The 24,695-nt window shown below is 42.1% G+C and overlaps 1 protein-coding gene across 1 annotated transcript in view; it reads left to right on the top strand.

The window, feature by feature from the left end:
• Positions 1 to 24,695, top strand: part of LOC125742321 (protein NLRC5-like) — a 165,273-nt gene that overhangs the window by 50,167 nt on the left and 90,411 nt on the right. The window contains exons 19-29 of the mRNA XM_049014227.1: positions 8,001 to 8,174; positions 8,769 to 8,942; positions 9,170 to 9,343; positions 14,585 to 14,758; positions 14,982 to 15,155; positions 15,740 to 15,913; positions 16,277 to 16,450; positions 16,639 to 16,812; positions 17,391 to 17,564; positions 17,793 to 17,966; positions 22,157 to 22,229. Coding sequence (XP_048870184.1) covers positions 8,001 to 8,174; positions 8,769 to 8,942; positions 9,170 to 9,343; positions 14,585 to 14,758; positions 14,982 to 15,155; positions 15,740 to 15,913; positions 16,277 to 16,450; positions 16,639 to 16,812; positions 17,391 to 17,564; positions 17,793 to 17,966; positions 22,157 to 22,229 — 1,813 coding nt within the window. The remainder of the gene's footprint in view (positions 1 to 8,000; positions 8,175 to 8,768; positions 8,943 to 9,169; positions 9,344 to 14,584; positions 14,759 to 14,981; positions 15,156 to 15,739; positions 15,914 to 16,276; positions 16,451 to 16,638; positions 16,813 to 17,390; positions 17,565 to 17,792; positions 17,967 to 22,156; positions 22,230 to 24,695) is intronic.

Genomic DNA, 24,695 nt, shown 5'->3' with positions numbered 1-24,695 from the left:
AGACATCACTTAGCCTAACTGTGACATAGGGAGAACATGGAACCTACAGAAAATCAAAGTCTCTCATATTAATTACATTATATTCATGTGCTGGTGTGGCCTGTTATAGGATACAGCCGGAGAGGTCAATGGATCCTCCACAGAGCTTCAGGAAAGGAGATAATCCATTTGATGAAAGGTCAGTTAAGTGCTTTTATAATTAATAAAAGTGATTAAATAAGCTTCTTGTTTTACCTCATTTTCTTACCTTCTTCCACAAATAACTTCTCTTCTGTAACCCTAATGATACACGTGATGGAAAGCATACACAAAAATATACATTATTATGTCTTTCTGCACAGTTTGAGTAGGATACAGCAGAAGAAATCAGGCTCTCCTGTACCCAGCTGTGTGTCCATGAAGAGTAACAGGTCAATGGATCCTCCAGAGAGCTTCAGGAAAGGAGATAATCCATTTTATGAAAGGTCAGTTAAGTGCTTTTAAATTCAATTAAAATGAATAAATAAGGTTCTTGGGGCACCTCATTTTCTTGATACCTTCTTACACAAATTATTAATCCTCATCATTTTTTTTCTTAACTGTATGTGTCACGCCCGGCTCGTCCGCTCCTCCTGTGTGCCACGCCCCCTGCTTACCCACGTGTGTTTCCCGAATTGTACCCAGCTGTTTCCGTTTGCTGTCATTCAGTCTGGTGTATTTAAGTCCTGGTCTCCCCAGTTTGCTTTGTCTGTCATTGATGTTTCCTGATGTCTGTTGCCGTCCAGTGTTCCCTGACCCGCTTATCCTGATTAAAACCCCGTTTTCCCCGTATCCCGCTTGCCTGCCTGCTCCTTCCGCACGATCGCCGCTCTGCTCGCGATCGCTGCCTTGTCTCCCGTGACAGGATGTCTCAGGCAGAGTACCATGTAACTGAAATTTGTGTATTTATTACATGAGTATAGGGTACTAAAATGGATAGCATCACTATTTACTGAATTTTATTGGCTCTTTCAAAATACAGTACAGCTGTTAAAAATGCTTTACAAATTACAATACTGAACAAAACATACTGAACTGCATAATTGAAATTTGCTGTAATACAGTCTGTATATAAAACATAGCTTATTGTGGTTCCGCTGCTGCATTTTGTTGGCTTGTTTTTGACAATTTATCATAAGCTTTGATGAGTCTGTATTTTTCACTGAGAGAAAATTACTTTTTTTTTCCTGTCGTGTTCTGTGCATGCAGCAGTTAGCTAGCCAGAAGCAGATGGGTTACTGCAAGGCAAAGCAGACCTATCAAAAAAAAAAAAAGAATTACTATTGTTTAATTTTTCCATATGTTGTCATGTATAAAAACCCCAAAATGAACACTGTATGCAAATGACTTGATTACTACAAGTGAATCATTTAAACAGCATTTGTATAGGAATGATTCTATCCCAAGTTTTTTGATCCATGTAAGCAGTTGATCACTTTAACTCTGATCAGTAAAAGCAGTTTGTATTTTAAGGAAATTACTTTTTTGATTTCTAATTCATTATAGCAAATGTTTTCCTTCAATATCACTATGTAATTATGGAAGTAGTTCAAATTATCCAGAAAATATTTCTCTTCTATAAGCCTAAGTACACACGTATAGGAAAGCATACATAAAAATGAATTAACTATACCTTTTTAATGCCTTTAAAATATATTTGTATAACATTTATACGCAGCCATTTTGTGTACCGTAACACCCTAACATACCTGAACAGCTTAAATGTACAATTAATAACAAGCAGTATATTATTATATAATTAGAATGTTTGTTATTAATAATACAGCTGTCATGTCTTGTTCATTGAAAGTACTGTGAATACAGTGCTTTAACATTAAGGTATACTTACAGGCTGCTTATGAACATTCTATGAATGCATCCTGAGGGTGCACTGAACATTCTATGTGCAATGAACAATAATATTAAGAAGATATAACCATTTCTTTTTGTGCGTATTGAGTAGGATACAGCCGGAGAGATCAGTCTGTCTTTAACCAACTGTGTGTCCAGTGGAGTATTCTTCCATGATAAAAGTGGAATGAAAATTGCAACTAAGATACTGCTGTATAAATATGCATACTACATGTCTCAAAGAGAATAACACCCATCTCCATACACGTTTTATTCATAGAGAACGACAGTATAGATTTGATCCAGGGAAGTCTGGGATTCTGTCTGCAAACAGCCATCAGATGGATTTGTCATCCATATTCCAGGTGTCGTATTATACAATCTGCTTCCTTGACCTTGTGCCACAGTACAGGTTATATTTCATTATTCTATTAGAATAACATAAGTAGTTTCGACTGCCGCATGAACAGATAACATGTTAATACCATACCATCCCTGAAAGCCTGATCTTTGGTTTTTTATTTCATTTATTAACATATACAGTACTGTGCAAAAGTCTTAGGCACTCAAAAGGAATGTTTAAAGCTATTTATCTGGGTAGTAAGTGCACATTTTCTTCAAATAAAAAAATATATAATTTAACATAAGAACATATGAAAATTATGAGTAACACAATAAAAACTAGAAAAAATGTCTTCTGTTCTCCAAAAAGTTACTGATATCTACTTGGATAGCTAGATGAACACCACTTCAGTTCCCAAACCTCAACTCAGTGGCACCAAAACCATTCCATGTATTTATTAAATTTCACCATCAGCTCGCTTAATTAATTAACCTTCTTTGATGTTTTTTTCTTATATTGTGTATTTATTTATGCATCTGTGGGACTTCTGATAATTCAGTTTTTTCATACAATGACAATGAAAGAATCTCCTCTTGTTTTATCCTGTCTTATTATACCTCACCTCATAGTCACTTGAGGAAAATGCAGTGAAATTCCTGAAGGCCGAACTGAAAATGTTTAAGAAATATCTGAGTCAGGATTACCCAGCATGCTGTGAGGCTCAGATGGAGGATGACAGTGTGTTGGACAGTGATGGTAAGATGCAGAAGATCTGTGGCAGAGAAGGGGCTCTGAAGATCACACTCTACATCCTGAGGACCATGAGTCAGATGGATCTCGCTGACAGGCTAGAGCAGAGTAAGAATTTTGGATTATTTATATGTCTAATATGTTGTGACTGCACAGGGCTGGAGGGGTGATTATGACACTGGCTGATCACCAGTTAAATCTCAACCATACTGATGCTGAATATTTGAGGAATGAGCATAATATCAGCAGATCAGTGACACCCTCAGTTAGAGAATGATTTCAAAACATTTAATTGTACAATATTAAACCAGCTAGAAGAGAAATAATGTTAGTGATGTTAAAATATGTTAATGTTTATTAATATCACATGAAACACACTGAAAGGAATTTCCGACAATGGGCGTTTTAAAAAGAAGACAGATTTAGTCTGCGTTTTTTCATGTTTCTACATAGATTTCAGTGATACACAAACTGAAACAGACGTGAAAAATACACTGTATCATTGACGATGCACTCGACCCCAGAGGGTTAATCATGAAATATATAATCATGAAACATTTGTTTGTACAGGTGAAACAAGGATGGTTTCTCAGCATAAACTAAAACAAACACTGCAGAAGAGGTTTCAGTATGTGTCTGAAGGACAGGCAAAGCTTGGAAATTCAGTCTTACTGAATCAGATTTACACAGAACTCTATATAACTGAAGGTGGAACCGGAGGTGTGAATGATCAGCATGAGGTCAGACAGATTGAAACATCATCCAAGAAACCTACAGCACAGGAGACTGTGATCAAATGTAATGACATCTTTAAAGCACAACCTGGACGAAAGAAACGAATCAGAACAGTGCTGACAAGAGGCGTGGCTGGTATTGGAAAAACAGTCACTGTGAAGAAATTTATTCTTGACTGGGCTCAAGGATCAGCAAATAAGGATGTTCATTTTGTATTTCCACTACCTTTCCGTGATCTGAATCTACTGAAGGAGAAAAAATACAGTTTGATAGACCTACTTCACCACTTCTTCCCAGAAATCAAAGAGCTTGGACCTGGTCAACTTTGTAATTGCAAAGTATTGTTCATCTTTGATGGTCTGGATGAGTGTCGCCTTCCTTTAGATTTCCAGGCCAAAGAGAGTTGGTTTGATGTAACAAAGCCAACATCATTAGATGTGTTACTGACAAACTTCATTAAAGGAAATCTGCTTCCCTCTGCTCTCCTTTGGATAACTTCTCGCCCAGCAGCAGCCAGTCAGATCCACCTTGACTGTGTCCATCAAGTAACGGAGATACGAGGATTCAATGATCCTCAGAAGGAGGAGTACTTCAGGAAGCGATTCAGTGATGAAGACCTGGCTAACAGGATTATCTCACATGTGAGGTCATCAAGAAGCCTGTACATCATGTGCCACATACCAGTCTTCTGCTGGATTTCAGCCACGGTTCTTGAGAGGTTGCTTAGTGAAGCAGGCGGTGAAAAAATCCCCAAAACTCTTACTCAGATGTACACACATTTTGTCATCTTTCATACATCCTTGAAAAATCAGAAATATCTCAGAAAACAAGCAGCAGAGCCCTTTTCAGAAACATTAAGAGCAGACAAAGAATTCCTTTTGAAACTGGGGAAGTTGGCTTTCCAGAATCTCCAAAATGGAAATCTTATCTTCTATGAGGACGATCTGAGAAAAAGTGGCATTGATGTGAGTGAAGCTTCAGTCTTCTCTGGAATGTGCACAGAAATGTTTAAAGAGGAGACTGGATTGTGTCAAGAGAAGGTTTACTGCTTTGTACATTTGAGTATTCAGGAGTACCTGGCTGCTTTGTATGTGTTTTTAAAACATGAAAATCAGAAATTCAGCTTCACCAAATTTATCTCACAACGAAAACACACTGCTCTACTAAAGGAGGCAGTGAATGAAGCTTTACAGAGTAAGACTGGACACTTAGATCTCTACCTCCGCTTCCTGCTTGGTCTGTCAATGGACTCATGTCAGGCTCTTTTACAGGGCATTATGTCACATACAGGAATTAGATCCCATGACACACAAAGAATGGCCAGCTACATCAAGGAGAAGATTAGGGAGAATCTCTCCTCAGAAAGGACAATCAATCTGTTTCACTGTCTGAATGAACTAAATAACAACTCTCTAGTAGATGAAGTCCAAAGTTACCTGAGGTCAGGAAGACTTTCGACAGAAAGTCTCTCACCTGCACAGTGGTCAGCTCTGGTCTTTGTGCTGCTGACTTCAGAAGGGGAGCTGGATGTGTTTGACCTGAAAAAATACATCAGATCAGATGAAGGTCTTCTGAGGCTGCTGCCTGTGGTCAAGGCGTCCAGAACAGCACAGTGAGTCCTGGGACTTCCTCAGTGTAACCCAACACTGATACAGTGTTGGGTTACACTGTCTGCATAATGCCTATACATTATCAATGCATTTTATTCAGTTAAATATTATTGTTCATCTTGAGGAATGAAATAAAATGTAGAATAATTCATGTAATTAACTGTAATAAGTTATTAAAATTTCATGTGCAGACTGAAATATTACAAACAGGTGCAGTGTGGGACAGAACAATATACAAGCCCTTTGCGGTTTTTGAAAGCTCAAAAAAATACAATCGATAGATTATGTGAGTGTTTAAGATTGTTGACGTTGTTAATACAATAACATTAAATGATGTAAACATTAAGTGTATATATTACACTGTTTTATGAAATGATTTTATAAAACTGTTAATAAACTTAATAAATAAAACTGACTGTATGAGGAAATCCTCCAGACATAAATATCTGTTAATGTAACCAGCATTGTGTTGCGTATCTTGGCCTGAGCTGTATTCAGTTTCAGTGTCAGGTGGACAACAGTGCACATAAGGGGCAAAATCATAGTGCAGTAAACAACAAGACAATACGATGCAATGACAGTACACAGCTGTATAAAATACAGCACAATATGGAAGTCACTCCAAGGCACTTGACAGGAATGTCTTATAGGTTGTGTAATGTCATTCCTGAAAAGACATTCTTATAGGATGTGTAATGTCATTCCTGAAAATAGGGTCTTAATAGATGTGTAATTTCATTCCTGAAAAGAGAGCCTTATATGATGTGCAATGTCATTCCTGACAAGGCAGAACCTTACAGGATGCATAATGTCATTCTTGAAAGGACATTCTTATAGGATGTGTAATTTCATTCCTGAAAAGACATTCTAATAGGATGTGTAATGTCATTCCTGAAAGACATTCTTATAGGATGTGTAATGTCATTCATGAAAAGACATTCTTATAGGATGTGTAATATCATTTCTGACAAGGCAGAACCTTATAGGATGTGTAATGTCATTCCTGAAAAGACATTCTTATAGGATGTGTAATGTCATTCCTGAAAAGACATTCTTATAGGATGTGTAATGTCATTTCTGACAAGGCAGAACCTTATAGGATGTGTAATGTCATTCCTGAAAAGACATTCTTATAGGATGTGTAATGTCATTCCTGAAAAGACATTCTTATAGGATGTGTAATGTCATTTCTGGCAAGGCAGAACCTTATAGGTTGTGTAATGTCATTCCAGAAAAGATATTCTTGTAGTAGTGTAATGTCAGGGGTGTTTTGAGATGTCTAATATACTGTAACATGCTTTCCTCTTCAGGTTGAACAGCTGTAACCTTACTGAAAATAGCTGTGAACTGCTGTCTTCAGCTGTCAGCTCAAACTCATCATGTCTGAGGGAGCTGGATCTGAGTGACAATGACCTGCAGGATTCAGGGGTTAATCTGCTCTCTGCTGGGCTGGAGAATCCAAAATGTAAAATCAGTTCACTCAAGTGAGTTTTTACACATTATCAGCAATCAAAGTCACTGATCTAATGAATTTAGGTAAATTATACTGTCTGTTTGAAGTCAAATATGAAAACCATCACCAACGCCCTATGAGACCATGACTGCATTCAACAGTTGACCCCAGACAGAAGGCAGTAAAACCCATAAATATAAAGGAAAAACTGCAATACGATGAAAATAACATCCCTATTTTTAGAGTCGCTTGCTTCGAGTAACACCTCAGAAATAGTCTTGGAGAATAAAGAGTTTCTCTCCTTCTCTTTGCAGGTTATCAGGCTGTAGAGTCACATATACAGGCTGTGCTTCTTTGGCTTCATCTCTGACGTCAAACCCCTCACACCTGAGAGAGCTGGATCTGAGCAACAATAAAACAGGAGCCTCAGGAGTGATAGAGCTCTCTGCTGTACTGGTGGATCCTAAATGTCAGCTGCAGATACTCAGGTTAGTAGTCAGTAGTCAGACTGTTTCTTTGCAAGCAACATGTATTACAGTACAGGATGTATAAAAGTACAGTCCAGGATTGCTGCACAGATTTTAACATCAAAATGAAGACTTTTTAAAACCTTTCTAAGACCTCAAAAAGAAAAAAAATAATTTTCACGACCAACAAAAAAACCATAGCTCTTGTCATTGTAAATGTACTTCATATATACATGAACTGCACAACGATTCTAAAAGATCTGCTTTTGTTACCAGCAAGTGACGCTGTGCACATTGTGAGAAGAGGAGTGTGTTTTCACAGAGGCATATACATTTAAACCATAAAGCTCAAATAAATTATATTCCATATCAAAATATTCCGTTTCTAAGGTCACACACAAACTTCGAGGCTGTTTAAACAGTGAATCATACAAGCCTGGAGGTCATATGATTCCATAAACATTCATGATTTTATTAAATATTAAACTATATGTGATGGGGTTTAATTTAAGACTACATGCCAGAAAAAAATGATACTTTTTAAGTCATTTTATGACCTTAAATTTGGCAATTCTAAAATAAGACTTTTTAAGGATCTGTGGGAACCCAGCAGTCATAGTGATAGTTTGCTATGAATGAACTGATTAAGTATTTCAGTGATATTAAATTAGCTGTTTAACAATAAATATATTGCAATGCAAACACTTTCCTCACTAAACTGAGTGTGTGTCCAGAGCTGAGAGAGTGAAGAGTTTCTCTCCTTTTCTTTACAGGCTGTCAGACTGTAGAGTCACAGATACAGGCTGTACTTCTCTGGCTTCAGCTCTGAGGTCAAACCCCTCACACCTGAGAGAGCTGGATCTGAGTGACAATAACACAGGAGACTCAGGAGTGATACAACTCTCTGCTCTACTGGAGGATCCTAAATGTCAGCTGCAGATACTCAGGTTAGTAATCAGACTGTTTCCTTGCAAGTACTGTACCATACATAAAAATGTGAATAAAAAATAATGATTCACAGCTGTTGGTATTATATGTTAAAATAATGCATTAATTAATTGAAGCTTCAACTGTAAATTGACAATTTATTTTAATACAAATGGATTTATTATACATGCTTTGCTGAGGTTGATATATAAACCAGGCAGCAGTGGATGTACGAGCATCAGCACTGCAGAGCCTGTATTTACTGACTAACAGTGCGGCTGAAGTTGGGAGTAACTGGCAGTGACTGTGAGAGACGGCTGGCGGAGTCCTCACTCCATGCCAGAGGGGTCTGAGAGTTAGAGGGGGCTGTATGGCAGTGGGTGGTCTCTAAAAAACAGGAGGGGGAAACTGAATCCAAAGAAAAATAAAAACAAAAGAAGGACAGAAGCGTCACTCACGCTGTAGCAGGCAGAGACACACAGACACCTGTCTGTCAGTCAGAGTGACACGTGTGTGTAGATCCCAGAGAGGTGCTGTCATGATGGTGTTTCCTTAATGAACTGATTTATGGAACGAGAGCTGAGAGTGAAGAGTTTCTCTCTTTCTCTTCACAGGTTGTCAGGCTGTACAGTCACAGATACAGGCTGTACTTCTCTGGCTTCAGCTCTGAGGTCAAACCCCTCACAACTGAGAGAGCTGGATCTGAGCTACAGTAACACAGGAGACTCAGGAGTGATACAGCTCTCTGCTGTACTGGAGGATCCTACATGTCAGCTGCAGATACTCAGGTTAGTAGTCAGTAGTCAGACTGTTTCTTTGCAAGCAACATTCATTACAGGATGTATAAAAGTAGAGTCATAGTGAAAGTTTGGTATGAATTAACTGTTTAAATATTTCAGTGATATTAAATTAGCTGTTTAACGATAAATATATTCCAATGCAAACACTTTCCTCACTAAACTGAGTGTGTGTCCAGAGCTGAGAGAGTGAAGAGTTTCTTTCCTTCTCTTTACAGGTTGTCAGACTGTAGAGTCACAGATACAGGCTGTGCTTCTCTGGCTTCAGCTCTGAGGGCAAACCCTTCACACCTGAGAGAGCTGGATCTGAGTGGCAATGACACAGGAGACTCAGGAGTGATACAGCTTTCTGCTGTACTGAAGGATCCTAAATGTCAGCTGCAGAAACTCAGGTTAGTAGTCAGTAGTTTCTTTGGAAGCAACATGTATTACAGGTGTCATGCCCTGCTCGTACGATCCTCCCGTGTGCCACACCCCCTCGTTACCTTGTGTGGAATCCCTGTGTTACCAGCTGTTTCCTGTTGTAGTTGATTAGTGTATTTAAGTTCACGTCAAGCCAAACTACCGTCAACAACTTAAATGATTGGTGAGAGCGGCAGGACGACAGCACCAATTCCCCCTTTCACCTTTAATCTCAAATGACCATGAACCCCCAGATCTCCCATTCACTTTAGAAAAGGGGATTTTAATATCCAACAGATTGACTAAAGAGGTAAGTCTTAAGCCTTGACTTAAAAGCAGAGATTGTTTCTGAGTTCCGAACACTAATAGGAAGTTTATTCCATAACTGTGGTGCTTTATGAGCAGATGCTCTCCCCCCAAAAGTAACGTTCTTTATTCTGGGTATGGATAGAAGACCTGCATCTTGTGATCTAAGTGTACGATTCGGAATGTAGTTGCAAATGAGGTCACTCACATAAGGGGCCATACTTTTAGTACGTACGTACGGAAGGGGGGAGGGGGGGGGGGGGTCTAAAAATTTGACCGAATTTTGCGTACGTGTGCTTATGCTGAAGGAGAGGGGGGGAGTGAATCAACTTGAGAAATTTCAAAGTTAAGTGTTTCGTTAAGTTAAGAAGTTGTCTGACATCCACTTTTTGATGTTAATTGAACATTCTTCCATTCTCTGAAGTTGCTGTCTATCTTCTGGTTTAGCCGATATATACAGCGGGGAAAATAAGTATTTGACACATTAGCATTTTTATCAGTAAGGGGATTTCTAAGTGGGCTATTGACACATAATCTCCACCAGATGTTGCCATCAAGCCAAATATTGAATTCATGCAAAGAAATCAGAACATTTAAGTATACAAGTTGAGTCATAATAAATAAAGTGAAATGACACAGGGAATAAGTATTGAAAACACTGTATTTAATACTTTTTAGAAAAGCTTTTGTTGGTGATTACAGCTTCTAGATGCCTCTTGTATGGAGAGACCAGTCGTCTGCATCGCTCAGGAGTGATTTTGGCCCATTCTTCCACACAAACGGTCTTTAAATCTTGAAGGTTCCTTGGGCCTCTTTTATGAACGTTGATCTTCAGTTTTCTCCATAGATTTTCTATGGGATTTAGGTCAGGTGATTGACTGGGCCATTCAAGCAACTTGATTTGCTTCCTTTGAAACCGTACAGTATATAGTTGTGTATCATCTGCAAAGCAATGAAAGCTAACTCTATGGTTAGGAATAATTGTGCCTAAAGGTAGCATGTATAGCAAAAATAGGGGACCTAGAATTGAGCCTTGTGGCACTTCATGTCTAACCATGACATGTTCTGAGGAATCACTATTTAAATTGACATACTGATAGTGGTCAGAGAGGTAAGATTTAAACCAAGAGAGTGTCACTCCCCTTATGCCTCCAACATGTTCAAGCCGATTGTCACGTTTCAGTGAGCGCGGGTAATGCGCACAGGCAGGAAGCAGGCAAGACAGGCAGAAAACGGGGATTTATTTGGGTACGGGGACCCGGAAACATCAGACGTAGACTAACATCAATGACAGACAATGAACTAAGGTAAGACAGGGACTGAAATAGACAAAACAACAAGGTACAGCTGGGTACGATCGGGGAAGCACACATGGATAATCAGGGGGGCGTGGCACACATGAGGATCGTACGAGCTGGGCGTGACAGAACCCCCCCAAAGGCGCGCTCTCCGGGAGGCGACGTACAAGACGAGGGGAAACCAGGACCTGGAAAACAAGAAAAAAAACCATCAACGAGGGACAGGGAACAGGACGGGTGGCCGTCGCAGGGGCCGCAGGCGGCCGGGATGCTGGAGTGGACCTCGGAGGGGCCGAGGAGACAGGGCGAGGGACAGAAGGAGGGACCGAGGAGGGAGGTAGAGGGAGACTCAGGGAAGGGGACGAAGGAGTTGGAGGGGACCCAGGCGAGGGCAAGGAGAGGGGGGGAGCCACAGCAGGCGGCGACGTCCTCCGACGCGCCAAAGTGAGGGGAACCGCAGGCGACGGAGGAGCCACGTCCGGGGAGCCCGCAGGCGACTGACAAGGATCTGGAGGATGGAGTGAGGCAGGGCGACAAGGCTGTGGAGGGGGACCCGCAGGCGACAGCCGACCTGGCGGCTCAGGACCTGCAGGCGCCAACCGAGCCCCAGTGCAGGCGAGGGAGAGCGAGCCAGGGGGCAGGGTGGGAGGGACCCCAGCCCTATGTCTGTGTCCTCTCCCCTTGCGGGACACAGACATGTGAGTCCTTGGCCGGGGTCCAGCTCGCCGGGGTGAGGGCAGAGGGGTCATCAGGAGGGTCCCATAGGGGTCCCATTCCAGCTCCTCTACCTCCAAGGAGGGAGGAGTGGCGGTTGGACTGCCCAGGACCTCCTCGGGGACTAGGGCAGAAAGGACAGGAGTGGGGTCAGGATCAGGAGTTACAGGGGGTACAGTCCTTAGAGGCGGAGGGAGCGCCTCAGGCGTGGGCGCGGGGTCCGCAGGCAGAGGGAGCGGCTGCACGGGAGCGGGGTCCGCAGGCAGAGGGAGCGCCTGCTCGGGAACTGCAGGCAGAGGGAGCGCCTGCTCGGGAACTGCAGGCAGAGGGAGCGCCTGCTCGGGAACTGCAGGCAGAGGGAACGCCTGCTCGGGAACTTAGCAGCGCTGGGGACCTACTTCCCGATCACTTCTGGGAAGAAACGCGGGGACGAGGGTGCACACCCCCCAGGGCGATCGTTGGGTCGAGCGCCGGTCTCTTCCTTCTCCTCCTCCGGCGCACGGCTTTGGCGGGAGGCAGTGCTAGGTCCGTAAAGACGGACAGCAGGAGGATAGTCCCCGGTTCGCTGGTCGCGACGTAGCGCTCCCTCCGGAGCTCGGCTACCCGCCTACCCACGCACCTCCTCTGCTAGGTGTGCGTCCTCCTCCAGGGATAGCCGATCCAGGATATCCCAGCTCCGGCTAACGAGGTCCCATGCTGGGGGATCCTCCCGGATGCCGGGCTGGGCTATCCAGAATAGCAGCTGGTCAACGTGATTGCGGTAGTCCTCCTCAGTCACGGAAGCTGCTTCTTTCTTATGGTCCGTCATTCTGTCACGTTTCGGTGAGCGCGGGTAATGCGCACAGGCAGGAAGCAGGCAAGGCAGGCAGAAAACGGGGAAACCGGGGATTTATTTGGGTACGGGGACCCGGAAACATCAGACGTAGACTAACATCAATGACGGACGCTGAACTAAGGTAAGACAGGGACTGAAATAGACAAAACAACAAGGTACAGCTGCGTACGATCGGGGAAGCACACGTGGATAATCAGGGGGGCGTGGCACACACGAGGATCGTACGAGCCGGGCGTGACACCGATCATCTCTTTGAATAATTTTGTTGGAACAAGGTGTAGCATACAGTACAAGTAGATGAATTTGAAGATAAGATTAAGGACGTCAGTTCTGATTAGTCAACCAAGGTAAATGATTCAAATAGGGCGGTTGCAGCATTAGCACAGGTTATGTCAAAGCAAGAAACTGTAGTTATTGGAATATTCAAGATATTCTGTCTAATTGAACATATTTTTTGATAAAAAAAAATTGCATAAAGTTGTCACTGGAAAATAACATGGACACACTTTGAATAGTTGTCTGGTTATTAGTCAGCTTGGACACCATATTAAATAGGAATCTAGGATTGTTTTTGTTCATTTCAATTAACTAGAACAGATGCTCTGATTTGGCGGCACTAACAGCCTTTTTACAGCTACAGTACCCATAGCCTCTTTCCATGCTAGTTCAAACACCACTAATTTATTTTGTCGCCACTTATGTTCTAATTTACGAGTATCTTGTTTTAAATTACGCAGGTGGTCATTATACCAAGGAGCAGTTTTATTTTCTGTGATCTTTTTTAATTTTAACGGAGCAATTTTATCTAAGGTGGAACTAAGCGTAGATGCTAAACAATCCATAATGCTATCAAGTTCAGCGGGATTCGACATTACTTTTGTCAAAAATGATAGCTCAGGGAGATTATCAATAAAGTTACTAGCTGTATTTGGTGTGATTGTACGTTTGGCTTTGAAGTGAGTCGGGGAGTTAATATTTTGACTAAGGTAAATATTGAACTTAATGAGATGATGGTCAGAGATAATACTGGTCTAAGGCAGTAGAGTTATGTTATCTATATCAAGACCAAACGATAGGATTAAATGAAGGGTATGATCACAGTTATGGGTGGGCCCAATTACATTTTGAATGATACCCATAGAGTCTAGTATATTAGTAAAAGCTATTGTCAGGGGATCTTGTTCGTTATCTACATGAACATTAAAATCCCCCACAATTATTGCTCTTTCAGTTGAAATATCCAGGTCTGAAAGGAATTCTGCAAATTCAGCTAAAAATAAATATATTGTAATACAAACACTTTCCTCACTAAATAGGATATTTTCCTCACTCAAGGATATTTACACTGACAGACTCCACCGGAGAGCCAGTAACATCATTAAAGACTCCTCACACCCTGGATACTACCTTTTCTCCCCCCTCCCCTCTGGCAGACGCTACAGGTCAATCAGAGCAAGAACAAAGAGACTGAATAAAAACTTTTACCCACAGGCAGTCAAATGTGTTCATACCCCACCCCTGAATGACTGTGTCTGTGAAACAATATCTGCCTGGATGACTGTCTTCTATGCAAGTCTATGTGTCCTGTCCCGATCGTCCGCTCCTTCCGTGTTCCACGCCCCCTCGTTAACCCCGTGTGGAATCCTCGTATGATCAGCTGTTTCTTGTTGCTGTCATTAGTCATATGTATTTAGTCTGTATTTCAGTTTGTTTCCCCAGTCCAGTCATTGTAATGTCACTGCTAGTTTGCTTGCCTGCCCTTTTCATTAAACCCCTTGGTCCCCCGATTTTCGTGACTGCCGCTCCTCTGTCTCCACTCTGCGTCCTGCATACGACACGGCACTACCTTAGGGCAGGTCATTAAGCACACACTACCTCGGACTGACATATTGTAATCAAACACTCATACTGTAAGAGGACAGCTGTTCTTTTTTTCTTATTACTTTTAACTTATGCTGCCAAACAGAGCTGCTAAACTGTTTTTCACTGTTTTTGTAATAGTGACAAAGATCTATCTTATCTTAAACTGATGTGTCCAGAGGTGAGAGAGTGAAGAGTTTCTCTCCTTCTCTTTACAGGCTGTCAAGCTGTACAGTCACAGATACAGGCTGTACTTCTCTGGCTTCAGCTCTGAGGTCAAACCCCTCACACCTGAGAGAGCTGGATCTGAGTGACAATGACACAGGAGACTCAGGAGTGATACAGCTCTCTGCTATACTGAGGGATCCTAAATGTCAGCTGGAGAAACTTGGGTTAGTAATCAGACTATTTCCTTGCAAGAATATTTGTACAACAACTTTAAACAACATGAAATTATATACATTTGTTGCAACAATCTGTTAAATGAGTTGAATGTTTGATTTTTGATAGTAAAATAGCTATTTAACAATAAATATATTCCAATGCAGATATTTCCTAATTGAACTGAGCTTTGTGTCGAGAGCTAAGAGTGAAGAGTTTCTCTCCTCTTTACAGGTTGTCAGGCTGTGGAGTCACAGATACAGGCTGTGCTTCTCTGGCTTCAGTTCTGAGGTCAAACCCCTCACACCTGAGAGAGCTGGATCTGAGCTACAATAACACAGGAGACTCAGCAGTGATACAGCTCTCTGCTGTACTAAAGGATCCTAAATGTCAGCTGGAGAAACTCAGGTTAGGAGCTACAATTTTATTTTGCAAACATTGTGTATAAGTAAGTGAATAATAGTTAATTATTCACAGCTGTTGTGATTATATCATAAAATAATGCATTAATTAATTGTAGCTTCAACAGTAAATTGACAATTTATTTTAATACAAATGGATTTATTATACATACTTTGCTGAGGTTGAGCTATAAACCAGGCAGCAATGGGTGTACGAGCATCAGCACTGCAGAGCCTGTATTTATTGAATAACTGGGAGATGGGAGTAACTGGCAGGGACAGTGAGAGACGGCTGGCGGAGTCCTCACTCCATGCCAGAGGGGTTTGAGATTAAGAGGGGGCTGTATGGCAGTGGGTGGTCTCTAAAAAGCAGGAGGGGGAAACTGAATCCAAAGAAAAATAAAAACAAAAGAAGGACAGAAGCGTCACTCAGACTGTAGCAGGCAGAGACACACAGACACCTGTCTGTCAGTCAGAGTGACACGTGTGTGTAGATCCCAGAGAGGTGCTGTCATGATGGTGTTTCCTTAATGAACTGATTTATGAGTCCAGAGCTGAGAGAGTGAAGAGTTTCTCTCCTTCTCTTTACAGGCTGTCAGACTGTAAAGTCACAGATACAGGCTGTGCATCTCTGGCTTCAGCTCTGAAGTCAAACCCCTCACACCTGAGAGAGCTGGATCTGAGTGACAATAACACAGGAGACTCAGGAGTGATACAGCTCTCTGCTGTACTGAAGGATCCTACATGTCAGCTGCAGAAACTCAGGTGAATAGTCAGATTGTTTCCTTACAAGAGTATTTGTATATTGATGTTTAAACAGCATGAAACTATTCTATACATTCATTGCAACTATCTACTGGATGACATAACCATTTCATTATTAATAGTAAATTAGCTATTTAACAATAAATATCTGCGATGACTGGCCACCCGTCCTGCGTTGTTCCCTGCCTCATGCCCATAGCTTCCGGGATAGGCTCTGGACCCCCCTCGACCCAGAAGGATAAGGGGTTTGGAAAATGTCTGGATGGATGAACAATAAATATATTCCAATGCAGATATTTCCTAATTGAACTGAGCTTTGTGTCCAGAGCTGAGAGTGAAGAGTTTCTCTCCTTCTCTTTACAGGTTGTCAGACTGTGGAGTCACAGATACAGGCTGTGCTTCTCTGGCTTCAGCACTGTGGTCAAACCCCTCACACCTGAGAGAGCTGGATCTGAGCTACAGTAACACAGGAGTCTCAGGAGTGATACAGCTCTCTGCTGTACTGGAGGATCCTAAATTTCAGCTGCAGATACTCAGGTTAGTATAAAAGGCAATTGTGTATAGCTATAGTCACCATTTGGTATGAATGAAGTGTTTATTTTAGTAATAATAAAATAGTTGTTTGTTTAACAATAAATATATTGCAATGCAGACAGTTTCCCCTCTGAACTGACTTGTGTGTCCAGAGCTGAGAGAGTGAAGAGTTTCTCTCCTTCTCTTTACAGGTTGTCAGACTGTAGAGTCACAGATACAGGCTGTGCTTCTCTGGCTTCAGCTCTGAGGTCAAACCCCTCACACCTGAGAGAGCTGGATCTGAGCCACAATAACACAGGAGACTCAGGAGTGATACAGCTCTCTGCTGTACTGGAGGATCCTAAATGTCAGCTGCAGAAACTCAGGTTAGGAACCACAATTTTATCTTGAAAATATTGTTTGTAAGTAAGTGAACAAGCTATTCACAGCTATTATGATATGTTAAAATAATGGATTAATTCATTGTAGCTTCATTTGGAAATTGGCAATTTGTCAAAATATACATTTTATTATAACTAGTGTGCTGGGGTTGAGCTATAAACCAGGCAGCAGTGGGTGTACGAGCATCAGCACTGCAGAGCCTGTATTTACTGACTAACAGTGCGGCTGAAGTCGGGAGAAGGGAGTAACTGGCAGTGACTGTGAGAGACGGCTGGCGGAGTCCTCACTCCATGCCAGGGGGGTCTGAGAGTAAGAGGGGGGTGTATGGCAGTGGGTGGTCTCTAAAAGGGAACAACAGGAGGGGGGAAACCAAACCAGACAAACAGAAAGACAAAAGAAGGACAGAAGCGTCACTCACGCTGTAGCAGGCAGAGACACACAGACACCTGTCTGTCAGTCAGAGTGACCCGTGTGTGTAGATCCCAGAGAGGTGCTGTTATGATGGTGTGATTTATGGGTCCAGAGCTGAGAGAGTGAAGAGTTTCTCTCCTTCTCTTCACAGGCTGTCAGGCTGTACAGTCACAGATACAGGCTGTACTTCTCTGGCTTCAGCTCTGAGGTCAAACCCCTCACACCTGAGAGAGCTGGATCTGAGCCGAAATAACACAGGAGACTCAGGAGTGATACAGCTCTCTGCTGTATTGAAGGATCCTAAATGTCAGCTACAGAAATTCAGGTTAGGAGTCAGACTATGTGTAAGCAAATGTGAATAATAATGTTTAAACTGGGGTAGTTATATACGTCGTCTACCTCTGTCATAAAATGAATGAACTTTTCCATAATTGGTTGTAAATTAGCTATTTGATTAAAAGTAAATGTTTTGTGATATAAATACTTTCCTCTTTTGAACCGAGTGTGTGTCCAGAGCTGAGAGAGTGAAGAGTTTCTCTCCTTCTCTTTATAGCTTTTCAGGCTGTACAGTCACAGATACAGGCTGTACTTCTCTGGCTTCAGCTCTGAGGTCAAACCCCTCACACCTGAGAGAGCTGGATCTGAGTGAGAATAACACAGGAGATTCAGGAGTGATACAGCTCTCTGCTGTACTGGAGGATCCTACATGTCAGCTGCAGAAACTCAAGTAAGTGGTCAGACTGTTTCCTTGTAAGCAGCATAGATAGCAAATTGAATAAGAAATAATTACTCACATCTGTTGGTATTATATGTTAATGGATTACTTAATTGTAGTACCATTTGGAAATTGGCAATTTGTGTATGTATAAATACATTTATTATAAATGCCGTGCCAAGGTTGAACTATGAACCAGCATTGGCGCCTAAGGCACAGAACGCCTGGTTGGGCACAATAAATGCTGATGTGCATGGTACTTGATTATGAAGCGCCATTTATGAAGGTAGCAAACATTTTTGTATTTGCCACTTTTTCAAGATTTAGTGCAATTTTCTGACATTTAGCTAGAAGTCAATGGTGTTGTGGATCATCAGTTTTTTTTGCTGTGTAGATTATGTTCAAAATTGCTTGTCATATGTAAATATAAATGGTATGTCTATATATAAATATTAAATATAAATGTTAAATATGTTAAATGTAAATATAAATGTTAAACAAAACTTAAATATAACTAGTAACTGCAGGCAGTGACTGAAGGGTCCAAAGCGTAGGACAATCGGACAGGTAGGACGGCAGAGAGCAGGAGGACTGACTGACACCAGCAGGCTCCCGTTGGGACGCCTAGCTCAAGTACCTACTGAAGCTGGATTCGAACCGGCCACCTTTTGATTACAAGCACTCAGTCTTAGCCCAGTGAGCCAGACACTGCTTGGGGTAAAAAAAGGTGAGATAGGGAGAGAGCTTCCTACCTGATCTGGAAACTAATTTTAGCTAAATTAGCTTAGCTGGGTCTTGCACATATATAAACGGTGGCCGTACCTCCCCCGTTTGACCGATCGACGTGAAATTTGGAGAGTATCTCTATGGTATAGCTCTACAGTAGTGACATAAATTTGGTAGTGATTGGCTGAGGCAGGCCTGAGATACAGCTGTCTGATTGAAGTGGGTGTGGCACCAGTACAGTAAGGGTGTGTCTGCTAGCCGTATCTTACCGAAAGTTTCAGTTTTTTTTTCTAAATATTTACAAGGACTGTCTCCTGAGTGGAATGACACCAGATTTATGTAGGTTGGGTGAAAATCCTAGGAGGTTAACGAAATGTCATGTTATCAGACCAATATAAATGATGGAAAAACGCAATGATGGAGAACCAAGTGCTATATGTTGTTTGATTTGGCATGACATAGTGAATTGGTCTAGCAATGAATTTCAACTGTAGGCTCGACAGTTCTGGAGAAATAGCCAGAAATGCAGATGGGGGCGCTATGGCGCCCCCATCTGGCCGAATGAGGTTTCCTTTACGGGGGGGCAGAGGGTCAGAGGACAAACGTACGAGCCAAATTTGGTTCGGATTGGACATCGTTAAGCTTGTCAAACGGCTGCTTGATATTGATTGGCTGATGGCGGCCACAATTTTAGGACTTATGACTGCCATTGTACTTGTCTGACCTCAGCCTGGGTCCTAGTACATATGTGCCAAATTTCACTTAGATTGGCTGAGGCAGTCAGGAGATATTGGCAGTTTTTAGTTGTAGCGCCCCCTATTGACGAAATGCGGCCCGCCTTGGAGGGTGTCCCCAGAATGGGGCAGGGAGGTAGGATTTCAAGTTTGGTAGAGGTAGGACAAAGCAGGGCGAAGTTATAGCAGTCAGACCAAAACTGGACAAATTTGGACATTGTTTGGGTGTGGCTGATGGCTGTACGTTAGGCAAATTTTTTGAGTAATTATTGATCAGCTGAGTTCTGATTCGTTTGACACCTCATTTGTCTGATTTGGTAGGACAGGGTAGGACTTTAAGGAAAAAGTAGGATTTGCAAATTATGCAAATTAGCAAAAAATCTAAGTAGGCGGAGCTTCATAGTCCCATTGACTTTTTGGTAGGGCACGGCTGTAGGTATAAGCAGAAAAAAAATTTTCGACTCTAGGACTAACAGGACAGGAGATATGGACCGAAACGCGTTGGGGGGCGCTACGGCGCCCCCCTCTGGCTGAGTCGGACGGGTCGGACGGCCTGAGTAGGGGGTAGGAATAGGAATGTTGCTGCCAAATTTGGTAGGTCTAGGATATACGGTTTAGGCTGGGCAAGCTGTTTTAGGGAAGAAAAATAATAATAATAATAATAATAATAAAAATAAAAGAAAAAAATCCTAACAAAAACAATAAGGTTCCATAGCACTTCGTGCTTTGGACCCTTAAATATGAATGCTAAATGTTAAATCTAAATGCTAAATGTAGACTCTAAATGTTGAGAACGTATGCAAATTAGCCACGCCCGTCTGCGTAAAAATGGCCGGTACCGACGAGAGCGCGCTAAATTGTTGCAGGGTAGGGCTGATGTAGGACAACATGGCGAATTCCGCTCATTTAAAGGCCATAGAACGTGCAGTTTTGGCAGGTGTTCGCGCTGCATTACATGGTATTGCTACACATATTCATCTGCCAACTCAAATTGCCAATATTTTCTGTTTGTCAGATGAAAATCACTAACATTACATGAAGGATCGCAAGTTCGCGTGTCAGTATTGACCAATATGCGAAAGAGCGACGCGTAACAGTGACCGATAACCGTGATCCCCCTTCCGCCCAAAATACATTCATAACTTCCCGATGCCACAGTGGAAGGTGTACATGATGTTGCTCCCGGCTGTGTAGCAATACCATGTAACGCAGCGCGAACACCTGCGAAAACTGCATGTTCTACAGCCTCTAAATGAGCGGAATTCGCAATATTGTCCTGCATCAGCCCTAACCTGCAACCACTTAGCGCGCTCTCGTCGGTACCGCCCATTTTTACGCAGATGGTCGTAGCTAATTTGCATACGTTCTCAACATTTAGAGTCTACATTTAACATTCATATTTAACATTTAACATTTAAATTTAACATTTAGCATTTATGTTTAACATTTAAGTTTTACATTTAACATTTAAGGTTTACATTTAACATTTATATTTGACATTTATATTTATATTTAAGTTTTATATGTAACATTTATATTTACATTTACATTTAAGTTTTATATTTAACATTTATATTTAACATTTACATTTAATATTTATATATAGACATACCATTTATATTTACATATGATAAACAATTTTGAACATAATCTACACAGCAAAAAAACCTTATGATCCACAACACCATTGACTTCTAGCTAAATGTCAGAAAATTGCACTAAATGTTAAGAAAGTGGCAAGTGCAAAAATGTTTGCTACCTTTACAAACGGCGCCCCATACTTGATTAGTGAATCCTAATGCAAATACACCTCATTGATTAAATCAATCAAAACCTGCTTTCACAATTTCCAATAACTATTCTTCAAAAACAGAAAGTACATAATACAGTATAATTTCCAAAATGACAAAAAAGGGCCATTAGCGTGTTATTTAGGACTAAGCATTAAGCTCATGTGTCATTCCTTTTGTTTTATATATACAGGTTACTTATCTCAGTTTAGTTTCAGGAAGATACTTCTCTCCAAGATGACGGTTGCACACCTGTGTGTGCGTGTTTGTGTGTGTGCGAGCGGGTATACCTATCCTTATGGGGAAAACTCTATTTTATAAAAATCAGTGACTGCTATGAAAAAACTAAAAATGCAAAAACTCTTGTATTTTGCTTGGTTACTCATGGTTGTGGTTAGGGCAGGGTGGGGGTTAAGGTTGTCATAGTTAGCGTTAGCATTTTTCCCATAGAAGTGAATGAGCGGGCCCCATAAGGATAGGTAAACCCTGTGTGTGTGTGTGTGTGTGTGTTTGTGCATGTGTGCGAGAGAGAGATAGAGAGAGATTAATTAAGTACAGTTCATAAACAAAAGGTGAACTTTTAACACTTTCCTAAATTCCTCCCTCGGATTTCGCCTTACCCCGTGTCTTGCGCTTTCATTGGCTGTGGCTCATCGCCACACTCATTTCCAGTCTAACCACCTTTCACACCTACTGGATTTGGTGTCACTGACAGGTCCTGATATTTACCCTGCTAGATATCTGATGGGCGTCTGCGACGCATCGGCGACTCAGTCGGGTCGCGTTAACAACAGTTCACAAATACCGATCGCATGCCGATTTGCCAGAGCTGCCGATTTGCCACTCCTTCTCATATGCTATTGCTTAAATATATTGCAAAACAAACTCTTTCCACATTGAACTGTGTGTCCAGAGCTGAGAGAGTGAAGAGTTTCTCTCCTTCTCTTTATAGGTTGTCAGACTGTAGAGTCACAGATACAGGCTGTGCTTCTCTGGCTTCAGCTCTGAGGTCAAACCCCTCACACCTGAGAGAGCTGGATCTGAGTGGCAATGACACAGGAGACTCAGGAGTGATGCAGCTCTCTGCTGTACTGGAGGATCCTAAATGTCAGCTGCGGAAACTCAGGTTAGAAGCCATAATTTTCCTTGTGCATTATAAAGTGAATAAGAAATAATTATTCACAGCTGTTGTGGTTATATGTTAAAATAATGTATAATAAAATAATGTATAATAAAATAAAGTAATAATTAATCATACCTTCAACTGGAAATGTGTTTAAATATGAATACACTGTGTTATAGACTGTGAGTGATGGCTGGCAGAGTCTTATTCCATACCAGGGGCATCTGAGAGTGGGGGGTGGTGGGGGGGGGGGGGGGGGGGTAAATGGCAGCGGAGGGACTAAAATGGAACAACTGGATGGGGACCAAACAGAAAGACAAAAGGACAGAAGCGTTACTGAGGCTGTAACAGGCAGACACAAACAGGCCTTTCTGTCGGTCAGAGTGGCCCGTTACTGTAGGGTGACCAGATCCATGTCAGGAAGGACACTGAGCTACTTCAGGTTTTACAAAGTACTTTAAAAGTGAAAGGCTCCTGTGCATAGCTAAATACGTCTGTTTTCCTTGTGCTTCGACTGGTTTGTCTTCTTGATTTAAAGATTGATCTAGCCCAGGGGTGCCCGACCAGTCGATCGTGGAGTACGTCGCAAACGTCTGTGCACTTCCACGAGTGTGCACATTTTTCAGTGTGAAACTAATCATGCACTGTAAACATTTAGCATGCAAACATGTCAGAAGGCAAAAGAACATAAACATATTTTCATTCAGAGTGGGAAGAGGATTATTTTTTTGTTTACTCAGATTCGAAGTCCATGTGTCTTATATACAATGCGAGCGTGGCTTTACCGAAGAAGGGCGATTTGGAACAGCATTTCAAAACGATGCGCAAAAGCTACGAGACCGAGTTCCCTGCTAAATCAGCCATAGGCAGCCAAAAAATGTGAGAATTGAAAAGTCGGTTAGCGGCACTGCAGTCAATTTTTACCTGTAGCTGCATCTTCTCAATGCCAGTGGTCCCACTAAGGTAGAGAAATGCATTTATTTGCACTTTTTCAATTTGAAGAATTAACTGGATTTGTTTGGATTTGCTGTGTGCATGTTAGCTATGTAGAAAAGCAATAGCTAGAGTAATAATAGACTAATAGAGTAATAGCTATGGCTTCATATTTGAACTGGTAGATCTCGGCACACTGACCACTTTAAAAGTAGATCTTGAGTTGAAGAAGGTTGGAGCCATTTCACAGTAACATTAGTGACACATGCATGGTTATATGAGACTGACTGATCAGCATACAGCAAGAATTTCGTGAATTCTCGGAAGCTCATTTATAAAGGCTTTGAACGAAAGCATTTGCACGCACATTTGAATTAGAGATTTGGGATTTATAAAGGAACAGCATGAATAAAACATATCTTGAAAAAGTTGGCACATTTACGAATGGTTCACAACAATCGTTCAAACGCTCTGGAAGCTGGAGTTCAGATAGAAATGAGCATCTAAGTTGTATTTGCAATTTTAGTGTTTGTCGAAATGCTCGTTAATAAATACAGGAACATCCATCCATCATCTACCACTTTTCCAGGTCGGGTCACAGGGGCAGCAGTCTAATCAGGGATACCCAGACTTCTCTCTCCCCGGCCACTTCGTCCAGCTGCTTTGAGGGAATCCCAAGGCGTTCCCAGGCCAGCTGGGAGACACAGTCTCTTCAGCATGTCCTGGGTCTTCCCCGGGACCTCCTCCCAGTGGGGCATGCTTGGAACACCTCACCAATGAGGTGTCCAGGAGACATCCTGACCAGATGCCCGAGCCACCTCACCTGGCTCATCTCAATGCAGAGGAGCAGTGGCTCTACTCTGAGTCCCTCCCAAGTGACCAAGCTTATCTCTAAGGTTGAGCCCAGCCACCCTGCGGAGGAAACCCATTTTGGCCGCTTGTATTCATGACGTCGCTCTTTCAGTCACTACCCACAGCTCATGACCATAGGTGAGGGTAGGAACGTAGATCGACTGGTAAATCGAGAGCTTTTCATTTTGGCTCAGCTCTTTCTTCACTATGATAGACCAATGCAGCGCCCGCATCCGATCTGCCTGTTCACCTCCCGCTCCATCCTTCCCTCACTCGTGAACAAGACCCTGAGATACTTAAACTCCTCCACTTGGGGAAGGACCCCCTCCCCGACCCAGAGAGAGCATTTCCACCCTTTTCTAGCTGAGGAACATGGTCTCGGATTTGGAGGTGCTGATTTTCATCTCAGCCGCTTCACACTCGGCTGCGGACTGCTCCAGTGAGAGTCGAAGGTCACAGTCTGATGAAGCCCCCTGAAGGAGACTGGTTCGTCGAGGTGAGCCCGACTATATCTAGTCGGAACCTCACAACCTCGTGCACCAGCTGAGGCTCATTCCCCTCCAGAGAAGTGACATTCCATGTC

This window comes from Brienomyrus brachyistius, chromosome 1 (genome assembly GCF_023856365.1).
Source record: "Brienomyrus brachyistius isolate T26 chromosome 1, BBRACH_0.4, whole genome shotgun sequence".
Classification (NCBI taxonomy): Eukaryota; Metazoa; Chordata; class Actinopteri; order Osteoglossiformes; family Mormyridae; genus Brienomyrus; species Brienomyrus brachyistius.
The sequence above is the reverse complement of the archived record's forward strand: the minus strand, read 5'-3'. Positions and strand labels throughout refer to the sequence as shown.